Source organism: Pterocles gutturalis, unplaced genomic scaffold (assembly GCF_000699245.1).
Source record: "Pterocles gutturalis isolate BGI_N339 unplaced genomic scaffold, ASM69924v1 scaffold27282, whole genome shotgun sequence".
In the NCBI taxonomy this organism is placed as follows: Eukaryota; Metazoa; Chordata; class Aves; order Pterocliformes; family Pteroclidae; genus Pterocles; species Pterocles gutturalis.
Genome location: NW_010116268.1, coordinates 32854 through 45821, shown reverse-complemented (window position 1 = coordinate 45821; position 12968 = coordinate 32854). Strand labels below are relative to the sequence as shown.

Below are 12968 nucleotides of genomic sequence, written 5' to 3'. Positions count from 1 at the left end.
AGGGCAGTCCTGGAAATATTGCAGAAGTGACAGGAGTCACACTTTTTTTTTTCTAAAAATGGTTTAAGACCGCAACAGGGTTTTGGATGAACTGCCGCTTCCGCTGTGTCGATGGGAGCAGGGAGGCACGCTTGTATGTCTCCGTGCCAGTGCATTAGTTCTGTTTGCCACCCACCAAGTGCTTGATAAATGCTTGGTGTACTTACTTCAAAACTCTTCACCACAGGTGGGCATTTTCCCATGTAAGTAAGTTAGAAGCAAAAATAAAATCTTAAGCTGTTTTATTACTTACCAACCAAGGTCTGATTCAGCAATGGAGAGTAGTGTCCCAAGCTGGGCAGGAAGCTTACAGAGGTAGGTGCCAAAAAGTAATTGTTTCAGGCCACATTTGACTTTGTCTTTTAGAGCAACTGCCAGCCCATACTCCTCCTTTGGTGCTTTAAGCTAACTTTAAGCAGACTGTAAGGGGAGATGGCTGAGGAGAGGGTCTGCCTGGGCTGCTCTCCGTGCTGCTCGGGCAGAAGCCTCTGCCAGAGGTTTGACAGGTTGGACAGGGGAGGCAAGCTCCTGAAGTATGGCAGCTTTCTCTTCTAGAGCTTGCTTTTTTAACCCGTAGTAATAGTTTGCATGCTAGTTAGCGCTAAGATAACTAGCAGGGAAAGCCCTGCCTGGAAGATAGACAGTGTGGTCTGTCTGCGCAGGGTACTCCACCACAGCAGCATTGCTGGAGAAAGGACTGACCCAGATCAGGCACTTCCCTTGGGAAACCAAGGAGAGAGCGAGTGACTCACCTCCAGATACTCCATCACTGTGAACTACAGGACTTTTATGAAAAGCATTTGGATATATTCCCAAAGAATATATCTTTACTTGAAACATTGAGCTGTCTCCCAGAAAATTACCCTGACTCAAACATCCTTGTAGTTTTTAAGAAGAAAAGACTTTCATAACTATGGTAATAATGAGTTTAAACATTCACTGACATGTCTCATTTCTGACATTTGCACCCTGTTAGATGCAAGTCCCTTCCTTTCATATTGCAGTAGTATCTGTAGGATTCCTTCCAGCTAAAGTTCACAGGTGGGTTTAGGAAAGGATAGAGTTTAATGTGATAAATGTGCCGTACGCCTATTTTATTCTTGCTTTTTTTTAGGAGGTTGAAAGTCACAACCCTTCTTCATATAATAGCTGTGTGTAGTAAATAGTGTCTAAACCAAAGAGCAAAGATGAACTGGACATCTATCAGAAAATACTTTATTGGATAAATGTTGGATTCCTCTTCTCGGAAGGAAATCCATGTGTGTACTGTGTGGAAACTTGACATTTTTCAAGACTCCTTCCCGGTTATATCTTTGAACTACAGATACATATTGCACTGAATTGAAATTATTTAGAATTGGCATTGTCTGCGTGGCTGCCATCACTGTATTTAGTGGTGTTGAACTGGAAATGCTTTTTATTTTATTTATGGTCTTTCTTTAGACCTAAAAAAATCTGTTTGTCGTTTGTAATATCTTGTAAACTTCCAAGAGCCTTGTAATTCCGTTGTCTTTGTTGTTCTGGAGCAGGAGTGTGTGGAGGGAGCTGTCCTTCAGTGTGTGTTGCTCAGAGGAATATAGTCATTATTACTGTGTGCAGAAAAATGCACTTTAAAATACATTCCATCCTTATTTATCTGTCAGGACTTAAATTCAAAATTCTCTGTCTTTCCCTCCCCTCTGCTACAATTGTTGACATCATAAATCCCAGTACAATGTAGTGCTTATTGATGTGCATTACTGATACCTAAGCAAGGGAAGAGACAGAGGAACAGAAGTAGTAATTTAACTTCTTCAAGTGCATGTATTTGTGATTTCAGGGGTATTTATTCATCTAGTACTCCAAGAGCTTTCTCTTCTATAAATAAAGTCATTTTATAAAGAGCTGTGCTTATTTTTATTGGAATACATTATAGTTATTCATACCATATTATGGAACTCTGATATAATCACAGTTTTATTCTACAGTGGAAAAATTGTAATGGAATGGAAGGCTGACGTTAAAAGATTACTGTGGATATTTACACATCAGTACCCTTACTACTTATGTCTGAGTCTTTGCCATTTTTGCCATCTTGTTTAAATGAGGAAAAAAATCAACTCCTTTTCCTTTTCATCTCTGAACTCTGCTAGTAATAACTTAAGATATGTGCGTTCTTCTCTGTGCTGTCAGTAACTGTTTGGGTTTTTTTTCTTCTTCTTTAAGATCTGGAAGACTCCCACTACTCCTCCTCATAACTGGTGTAGGCGTTTAACCCTAAATTGTGCATTATGGCAGACAAATTAACAAGAATTGCTATTGTCAACCATGACAAATGTAAGCCAAAGAAATGCCGTCAAGAATGCAAGAAGAGTTGTCCTGTGGTTCGAATGGGTAAGAGATGTAATTTAACAAAGTATTTAAGCTACTAGGAGGAACTAGTTTTTTATAACTGCTAGTTTGTTGTTTATCATTCGTGCTTAATTTCATGAAGCCTTTAGAAGTTGACTACCACTGAAAGCATGAGGAATTCATAGTAGTAATGCTGCTTTTCAAGTCTTCAGATGATCTGAAGCTTCAGTGAATGTTAATCCGTTACATGTTCCTCTGTTGAATTTAGGAGTGCTGGCAAGAATTCTGATTCATCAGACATTTTGTTGAGTTAATCTTACGCTTTTTTGGCAGGAAAACTTTGCATAGAAGTCACATCACAGTCCAAAATAGCATGGATCTCGGAAACACTCTGTATTGGTTGCGGTATTTGCATCAAGGTAAAAGATAGGCTGCTTTATTTAAATTTCCTTATTCTCCTGTTCAATTTAGCAATGTCTACTGTAACTTCATAAAGCAATTCTGTTCCCCTGAATAATCAGAGTTGTTAACTGTTAATGTTTATATGAAGTGAAGTGTTAATGTTTATATGAAGTGAAGTACTGTGTCGTTTTACTGAGCTGGTTGGGTCGCAGGGTGCAGGTTGTAACTTTTTGTTTGTGGCTTTGGTTTTGTTTGGTTTTGTGGCTATAAACACCTAGCAGTAGAAAGGTGTGTTTGTAAAAGAGCTAAAGTATATCTGCAGTGTGCTTTATTTGTACTGTAGACTGACAGTCGAAATTGCTAACTGTTGAATTTGACAAATGGGGTATAGAACTTCTATGGAAAGTCGAGTATGTAAAGAAACTGAAGTGTTTTATTAAAAAAGTTATTTTAGAAATATTTAAATGCACAGTTGGGCACAGTACGGAATGCAACATTTTGTTAATAAATTGTGTGCATTAGTAATCTATGAATTTATTTTCATTACAGAAATGTCCTTTTGGAGCCTTGTCCATTGTTAACTTACCTAGCAACCTGGAGAAAGAAACAACGCATAGATATTGTGCCAATGCCTTCAAACTTCATAGGTATTTCATTTTCCAAATCAATGCAAAAAAGATTAAAATTTCAATTTTTTTGTAGTCTAAACGTAGCGTCCATGAAGGTGTTCTTGCTTATTACCTCAGTAGTGTACTTTTGGAACGTTAATTACTTTTTTCCTTATTTAAAAGTTTTATAATGAAATAAAATCTTAGTGCTCATTTTACAGAGCTCCTGTTTAAAGAATGAAAAGCTCTTAAATCTTTATCGTCTTCTATTTTTAAGGAATATTGATTTAATTTGAATTATATATTGGCAGGTTTACAGAGTAGGTTGAAGTAATCAGAAAGTCTGAAAACAGGTTTACTTCACTACCAGATGTTGGTGTCTGATGGCATTAATATAATCCAGAATTATCAATGTTGTCTACAGGTTGCCTATCCCTCGCCCAGGTGAAGTACTGGGATTGGTTGGAACAAATGGTATTGGAAAATCGACTGCCTTGAAAATTCTAGCAGGAAAACAGAAGCCAAATCTTGGAAAATATGATGTATGTATCGGCAATAAAATTGAGTTGGCATTATAGCTAGCCGTGGTTATATTTTGTCACTGAATTTTCGTGTCTGTGAATGTGGTAGGATTTGCGAGGACATTGGCACTTTCCCTGTTGACAGCCAGTGACCTATTGCACACAGAAACAACAGTAGAAGGATGTTGTTAACAGAGGCTTTTTTGCCAATTCTGTACATCTTTCAAGAAAGATGAGGATACTAATTATAATTGTAACTCACTGAAGATAAATATCAGAAACGCGCTTCTGTTTTAAGTCACACTTAAAGGTTTATTTTTTATACCGATCTTTAAAAATTTAAAATTTAAAATTTTCCCTGCATACTTTATCTGTTCCCCATCAAGGGATTTGGGTAGCTCAGGTTTTGGAGTTTCTTCCAAGTTCACTGTTTTTTTCTGAACGGCTCCTGTCTATGAGCGCTTACCGCGTATCCTTGTGATCTCTTAGGCTTTTTCATCTTTGATTCTTTTGAAGATGATCTCTTATAAAATACGTTGTTATCATAAGTTGTTGTTGAAGATGTTTCCCACTGTACACTTTAATACTGAGTTCTGAAAATCCTTAGTTTCTTCATGTTGCTAGATACTTAGAAACTTCGACACTATTTTTTGAGAACCGGACATAGAACAACACTAAGTCAAACTGCAGACAGCAAGTGAAATAATTTACAGGGGTTTGTTTACCTAACACTACTCCAAAGAGTGAATATTGTTAGAGAATAGACATAAAAAGAGTCACAATAGTTATTCTTTATCAGACAGCATTTCAGTTATCACCTTCTCGCCTTCAAATCACATGATGACAGTTGAATTCTGATGCTCGCCTTAGTCTTTCAAGAAAGACGTGTAGAAACAAGCGTGTTCAAACTTTTTCATCAGTTTCTTTACCTAAAAAAGTAACATTTTAATAATTTTTTAATTTCATGGCTGACACCTAAAACTGCAAAGAAGTAATAATTTTGCAGCTACATTTTCCGTTCTCTTTCAAGTTTGGTTTATGTTATTTTGTGGACTTCTAGTTTCAGATGGTAGTATTGTAGAAATAGCAAAACTTTTAACTTTCTGAATGTGCACTTAATTGAATTACCATGCTTCCAAAGTCAGACTTTCCTGAGAAGAGACAAATTGCTATGACCACAAAAACACATGGTATAAATCGAGTCTTCCATGTTTCTGCTCTAAAACTGATGAAGCATTTCCTCTGTGCATTTGCTTGGTTTGGAAATCTGGCTGTGACACTCCTTCTGTACTGTTTACCATCAGAATAATTAATTTGCTACCATTCATAGTAGGCTGTGTAAAGCAAAACCATACAAGTCGGGACTTTTCCCAGGTGATTGCTCTCGACTGTTCCTTTTTTTTTGGTCATTTTTCTCTTGTCTTCTCCTGCGTCCTTGGAAATGTTTGCTAGAGGCAGAGAAAACAACCGAATTTTATTGCATCTTTTGTGCAAGTTGATTTTATCATTCCAACTCTTTTCCTTTGGATTAGCTGGGTCAGACAGCAAGTAAGTGCAGTTACACTAATCCATACTACCATTTTCCCCATGAAGTAGTTTCACTCGTAGCTTCTTAATTGTCTAAGGACAGTTTTGGATGTCCTAGGTGGAAATCTAAAATGTTTTTTCTTGAAAGGGCTAGTGACAGTGCACCTGGAAAAAAAAATAATCTGAACTTTGCCCTCCATTTTGAAATTATTTTTTTTTTTAATGGAGACTTTGCAGAGGCAATGTAAGAGTTTGGTAACTAGCTTTTATCCAGGCTTCTTTTGTTTGTTTGTTTGGGTTTTTTTGTTATCTTGCAAGCATATTCTATTTGTGGTGTTGATAGGAATTTTTAAACTAGACGTTTTTAATTGTTTTTTTTAGAATGGTATAAGTAAATATAGGCTTTAAATTTTTTTTTTTTTTTTTTTTTTTCCAGGATCCACCTGACTGGCAAGAAATTTTGACTTATTTCCGAGGATCTGAATTACAAAATTATTTTACCAAGATCCTGGAAGATGACCTGAAAGCTATCATTAAACCTCAGTACGTGGACCAGATCCCTAAAGCTGCAAAGGTAAGAAATTTCATTAGCTCATAGAAAGCTGGGAGCTTCTCCTGTAATACTTCTCTTATTATTTAAAGATTGTATTCAGCAGCATAATTCAGTGTCAAAAATTTACTACTGTCTGAAGTACTTGGTGTTGAAATAATGTTGTGGGGTTTTTTATTATTTCTCATGCAGGGAACAGTGGGATCAATTCTGGATAGGAAAGATGAAACTAAGACACAAACTGTTGTATGTCAGCAGCTCGGTAAGTGCTTTGGTAAAGTCAAACTTCAGGCATTTCAAGTTACTACTAATAAAAGAGTAGACTTAAATTATATCAGTTTTTAAAAAAAGGAAAAGAAGAAAGTCAAGATGCTTTAGGTTAAAGCCTAGGGCTTGCTGTAAGCATGTCTGGATCAAGGCAAATAATACTTCCTAGTGGCAAAGTCGAACTAATTGATACGTGATAGTTAACGGAATCTAAAGCATTTTCTGTTTCATGGTAGAAAGTGTTTATTTTTAAATCTGCAAAAATTGCAGTTACCATCTGCTGCTCTTGCTTGCTTACAACTCTGGCAAAATCTTGGCATCCTCTCTTGTGAGAGCTATTGCATATATAAAATATTATCCAAGTACAGAAAACCTTTTTTTTTTCCCTCCCAAAAAAGCTGTATATCGCTAATTATAATGGGAGTAATACTGACTTGTCAGAATAATGCAGTTAAGAAAAAGAACATCTAAGAAATGCTTTTAAAACTAGTATAGTTTATTTTTAGTGCCAGAAATTTTTACTGAATATATGGTGGAAAAACAAATAGAAATATAATCCTCCTGCATGATGAGAAGCAGCCATACAAATTAATCAGCTAATGCTGCAGAGAAGCTGTAACTTGCTGGGACTTAAAAATAGCATTACGATGCTTCTATACAAACAGAATACTTACTTTACTTCTGTTTTTTCCTTGGTGTGATTATATGTGATTATACATGTTTCTGTAGGTAATAAAAATATGAATTGTTGTGTCAGTTATATCTAAAATTAACCTCTTATTGACAGACCTAACACATCTGAAAGAAAGAAATGTTGAGGACCTTTCAGGAGGAGAACTTCAGAGATTTGCTTGTGCAGTTGTTTGCATTCAGAAGGCCGATATGTATGTTTAATTTACTTCTGTTACACATTGCTTCTAATAATCTATTTCAGAGTATGATCCTCTGATTTATATTTATTGTTAGAAATAATACTTTTGTTTGAAATATTTGAACAAAAGGATTGAAAAAAAATGTTTGCACCAACTCAGCAGCTGAGATCCAAATTTCTTCCTTATATAATCTCTGGCTTTTTTATACTTTAAGTCATTGGACTGGAAATGGCAAAATTCAGAGGACAGTGTTAAATTTCATTATCTCAACTTCATAACATTCCCTAATCCCACATGAATGTATCGTGTGTGACAGTGCACCTCTCAGCCTCTCTGAATAAAAAAATGGGCAGATCCTTCCCCACCTTTGGGAACTTGTGTCCCTCTTCTCTTGCCATACAACCACAAAATTACTGTCTAGCCTGTGCTGTTTCCTGACTCCTTGGGACCAAGAGAGCAAGATCAGAAGAGTTTCGGGGTTTGGGGATTTTTATTTAGCTTTTTTTTTTTATTTATTTAATTTGGTTTGGTTTTGGTTGGGTTGTGGTTTTTCTGTTTGACTGCTGGGTTTTTTTGGTTGGTGCAGGTTTGGGGTGGTTTTTCTTGTTTGTTTTACTGTTTTGGTTTTCTCTTTTGGAAGATGCCCTTCTTCCAGTCTCCTAAAGTGTTTTTGCACTTACCAGTTGCTGTTAAATTTAAGCTGAATCAGAACTGAGTGCATGAGTTTCCTCATTGCTGATTTCTTGTAACATTTGATAACTTTGTCAGAGCTTTTGTTGAAGTAGTATTTTACTTGAAACACTTAACGAGTTCATGTGACAGTCATCAGATATTCAAGGCAGGTGTCAGTATATAATTCTCATTTTTTGTCTCTCTCCATGTAAATAATGATAATATTTCATTTCTGTGCATTTAGTGACTGAGACTTCTTTCTTTCTTTTGGAGCTAGCTTCATGTTTGATGAACCTTCTAGCTACCTAGATGTCAAGCAGCGCTTGAAGGCTGCCATTACTATTCGATCCCTAATAAACCCTGACAGGTAAATATAAACTTTAAATGTTTTGCTGGTCTTTATAGGTGACTGTTTACAGAGGGAAGAAACATCTAGTCCATCTCCCTAGAAGTGCTTACTTGTCTCTTTGGTACACTAATAGATGTTTAAAATATTCTAGGTCAGTAATATTCTATTCTTTTGCATTTTGGAAACTTATTTCACATTGTTTCTGTACCATTTCAGCATTGGGGTAAATTTTGTAATAAGGATGTGAAAATATAGGTGGTTATTTTTCACCTGGGTATTGCTGTTCCCTTCCCTTCTCATAAAGATTTTCTTTCTTTTTTCCCCCTTAAAATGTGCTAAGTTATTTTCACTCCAATCAATCAATATCCTTACACTCCCTGTAAATAAAGAAGCTGACAGTTTACACTGAAGATGAACTTTGTCACTCTCAATGTTGGTTTATTGGACACTTTAAGAAAATGCTTATCAGAGGTTTCAACTCTGTCCTTAGTTAGTATAAAGCTAAGAAACCGTATAAAATGAAAATCATGTTGATAGCTTTTGTTTATGCAAGACTATAGTAAGAAAGAAAGAAAAAACACTTTGTATTGAAGTATAAAAGCATCTCCCTGGCTCTGTTTTTCAGGTACATTATTGTCGTAGAGCATGATCTAAGTGTGTTAGATTATCTCTCTGACTTCATCTGCTGCCTGTATGGTGTGCCAAGTGCTTACGGTGTTGTTACTATGCCTTTCAGCGTAAGAGAAGGTAATACTTGTCATATTTCTCTTTGTAAACATACGAAAAAAAATATGGAAGAAAAAAAGGGTACCAGAATGTTAGTTGTCTGTTACGTGAACGTTTTCTTCCTGTTATAGTTCAGTAACTAAAAAACTGCTGTTCTGTTTTGTGCAAAATTCCCATTTTACATGATCCTAAATTTATAACTCACGCCAGAAGTCTTAATTATAAAATGCCCCTTATCTCTTGCTCTGGACAGAATTTTGATACTTCCAGGTGTTTTGTAAACAGTGGAGTTACACAAAAGATCCTGTAAATAGCAGAGAAAGGGCAGGAGAGAGTTTGCCCAGTACAGAGGTGTGTAGTGTTCAACTGAATTGACCATACTTGTAGCACTGAGACTCTCTGATAGATGTTGTTATGAGAATGGGTCCAACAGCAGTGGTTTCTTTAAACCCTACACACATGACTAATACCAGCTTTTCAGAAAGAGCTTCTATAGCTTTTCTGTAATTGTAGTAAGATTTTTTTCTTCATTCAGTTTGCATGATTTCCACACTTTCAAATATAAGGTTTTGTTGCCTGTTTTAACACTGGATTTCAAATGGGATGTTCTCCTTATCTGACTGGAAGTTACAGCCAGGAATTAAAATCCATCTTGTCTTACCTTGTTGTAGACCTTTGTTTAATGGTCTTTTTTTCTTCTCTTTGTAGGCATAAACATTTTCTTAGATGGCTACGTTCCAACAGAAAATCTGAGGTTTCGAGATGCATCTCTGGTATTTAAAGTGGCCGAGACAGCTAATGAAGAAGAGGTTAAAAAGATGTGTATGTATAAATATCCAGGAATGAAAAAAAAGATGGGAGAATTTGAACTATCCATAGTCGCTGGAGAATTCACCGATTCTGAAATTATGGTGATGTTAGGGGAAAACGGTAAGTGGATTTTTTTGTTGGAAACTGCTTTTACAGCCCTAAATATGCTCCTTAAAGCCCTTTTTCAGTCTGGGAGCCAGGCTTCAAAATTACCAGGTTTGAGTCGGGCTGAACTGCTTGTTTCCTAGTGAAGGTGTCACACCACGAGCTCGCCGTCTGAATAGTGGGAACCTGAAGTTATTGAATGTTAAGGATGCCATTGTGTTTGTCTCTTACCCCGTTTTAAGAGCTTAAATTGTCAGGATGATGATTGACCTGGTGAGCTTGGCCACAAGTCCAGACTATTGCAGCTTTAGATGTATCTTCCATTTGAGAAACCAAGTCATAGCGAGTGCTGCTTGTTTGGAAGTGAATATAAGAATTCTCAAAGCAGTCTTAATTTGAAATGTATTCTTGATTAAGTCTTGACTTTGATTGCTAGAGGTCTAAGTTATTGAAAAGTCTGAAGTAATAAGTAACCTCCATTTTATTTTAGGAACTGGCAAGACTACATTTATCCGAATGCTTGCAGGAAGACTTACACCTGATGAAGGAGGTAGTGCTTAATACCTCAGTTGAAACCTATTTTGAGGATACTGGAAAGGCTTTTGTTTTCATTATAAATTTTATCCTTCTGTAGGTGAGGTCCCAGTTCTAAACGTCAGCTACAAACCACAGAAGATCAGTCCTAAATCTACAGTACGTTTAAGCCTTACTTATAAGTATTGTGTTTTCTACAAAAAGCATGTTCTTAGTACACACATGTAGAATTTCTTTATGCCCAGAACAAAAAGCTCTATTAATGCTATTTCTTCTTGGGTTTTTTGTTGTGATGCATAAAAATGAGTGGCAGCACTTTTCTTTTAATAGGGAAGTGTCCGTCAGCTACTGCATGAGAAGATCAGAGACGCCTATACACATCCCCAGTTTGTAACTGATGTCATGAAACCTCTTCAAATAGAAAATATCATTGACCAGGAGGTATGAATGGCCTGAGTAACTTCCTAACTTTTCTTCTTAAATTCTCTACCTGTACCTGACCTAGATATGGCCTTATTTCTCCCTGCCCAAATAGGTTCAAACGTTGTCTGGTGGTGAGTTGCAGCGTGTTGCACTAGCTCTTTGTCTTGGTAAACCTGCAGATGTCTACCTAATTGATGAACCGTCAGCATATTTGGACTCTGAACAACGTCTAATGGCTGCTAGAGTCATTAAACGGTAAAGTACATCTGATGAGAAAAATACCTGAAATTTGCAGTAGCTTTACAATAAGTTAACATTCAGCTCTTTTATTTTTATTTCTGTTCCAGTTTCATTCTTCATGCTAAAAAAACAGCTTTTGTGGTAGAACATGATTTTATCATGGCTACATATCTCGCCGATCGTGTGATTGTTTTCGATGGTATTCCTTCCAAGAACACACTTGCAAACAGGTAAGAGACTTGTTTGGGTTACTAAGCAAGATGCAAGAGGACAACGTAGAAATAGTTTATCAGAAGCATCAACAGAAATAAGGAGGTGAAGCATCCTTGTGTATGGAAGTTTAAGCTGCATTTAAAGTGGTCCCAGAGTGTCCACAGGGTTCTGGCTTTTGTTCTGAAGTGAGGAAAAGAAGATGGGATTGGTCCACTCCTCAAGGCTGCCTAGACACAGTTGAGGCATAATTGGAGAAGTAACCAAGCCCTGAAAAAGCAAACCAGCTTCTGTCTTAAACTAGCCTTAAGCAACTACACACCAATTAAATTACAATCAGAGGAAAACAAATAAGTGGCATTGATTGTGAGGAATGAAAAAAGGACCAATGGTAAACTAGGTATGCTTATGAAAATAGCTTTCAGCTGTATGAAGAGAAAGCAGTGTACTAAGGGTACATGGATGCAAATATTGTGAAGAGCAAGTTGTGACAGCAACGTCTAGTGTATGCTACCTATGATTTTTACTCTTTCAAAGCTGTCCCTTTTGATATGTCTACTTTTGTTCCTCTAAATCACTTTGTGTAAATTAGAGAGACCTTTTGAGGAGCAACCTTATTAGAAACCAGGCTTTTAGAACAGTGTAATTACCAAGTACTTAGCATGAGCCAGGTGAAGTAAACACATTGGTCTAGCAGTGTGTTTACAACACAGCACTAGCGGGGTTTTGTTGGTGTTTCTTCTAAGAGCACACTTGTTTTGAATTAAAAAATCCTGATCACTTAATCATGTTTCTCAGCATCAGTGTATGTTGTTATTTTTGTTACATCTTGCTAATGGTGCAACTGTGTTTTTTCTTCAAATGTGAGTAACAATGTGTGCCAGCACAAACAAATGCGTACGTAAGAGTGTAAAGGTAGCAGGCTGAAGACTTGTAGCGCTGTGCTGAGATACTGCTGAAAGATGAGAGCAGTAGTTACAACTTCTTGTTTGAGACATTATTTGACTGAAATTGTAGCACATCCCAGTCTGGCAAATACAGCTCACACTGGCGTTAGCAGACCTGAGTGAGCTCAGGATGGAGATGAAAGCTGCCTGTAATCCACACAGTAGAGAACTTCGGAAAATTTATCTGGAATGTTCTTCTCTCTTGACAGTCCACAGACCCTTTTGGCTGGAATGAATAAGTTTTTATCTCAACTTGAAATCACATTTAGAAGAGACCCCAACAATTACAGACCAAGAATAAACAAACTCAATTCAATCAAGGTAAGAGAAAAGCACCTTTACAGTAAAGCCATGACTGTAGTATGAAGCCAGGTTTAAAATAAGGAACAAAATGAAGACTACCCCGGTAGTTTTGCTGTGCTGGAAAAGAGCATGTGAATTGAGTAATAGGTGTCTTTACTTCAGCTGTGTTCAAGTCTGTCAAAGACTACTTCAAGTAACATTGACCTTTTTTCTCTTCCCAAGGATGTGGAACAAAAGAAGAGTGGAAACTACTTTTTCTTGGATGACTAAATATTGAATCTGAGCATCTTTTGTAACTGGCATATAGAAATGCATATTGGAATCTAAACATTTGTGGAGGAGAAGGCTCAAAATCAGGTTTTAGAACACTTCATCTTTTGGAGCTTAAACTCTTGCTGCGTGTAACATCTGAGACCAGTAGCGGTGTAAATCCTACCTAGTCGGAGTAAAACTGCCACTTTCTATATTTTGGTGACACAGTCCTGTTTTCAGTGTAATAATTTCAAAATCGACCACCTTGAAGTTGTGCAAA

The 12968-nt window shown here is 36.7% G+C and overlaps 1 protein-coding gene across 1 annotated transcript; it reads left to right on the top strand.

Moving 5' to 3' along the window:
* The first annotated feature begins 2243 nt into the window (after positions 1-2243).
* On the top strand, positions 2244-12968 carry ABCE1 (ATP-binding cassette, sub-family E (OABP), member 1). Its single transcript, XM_010075459.1, has 17 exons — positions 2244-2412; positions 2704-2789; positions 3322-3419; positions 3805-3922; positions 5865-6002; positions 6171-6240; positions 7033-7129; positions 8067-8156; positions 8764-8885; positions 9573-9794; positions 10270-10329; positions 10414-10472; positions 10644-10754; positions 10849-10991; positions 11084-11206; positions 12343-12454; positions 12659-12968. Exons 1-17 carry the CDS (start codon positions 2310-2312, stop codon positions 12704-12706), a joined length of 1800 nt encoding a protein of 599 aa, XP_010073761.1. The 5' UTR covers positions 2244-2309; the 3' UTR covers positions 12707-12968.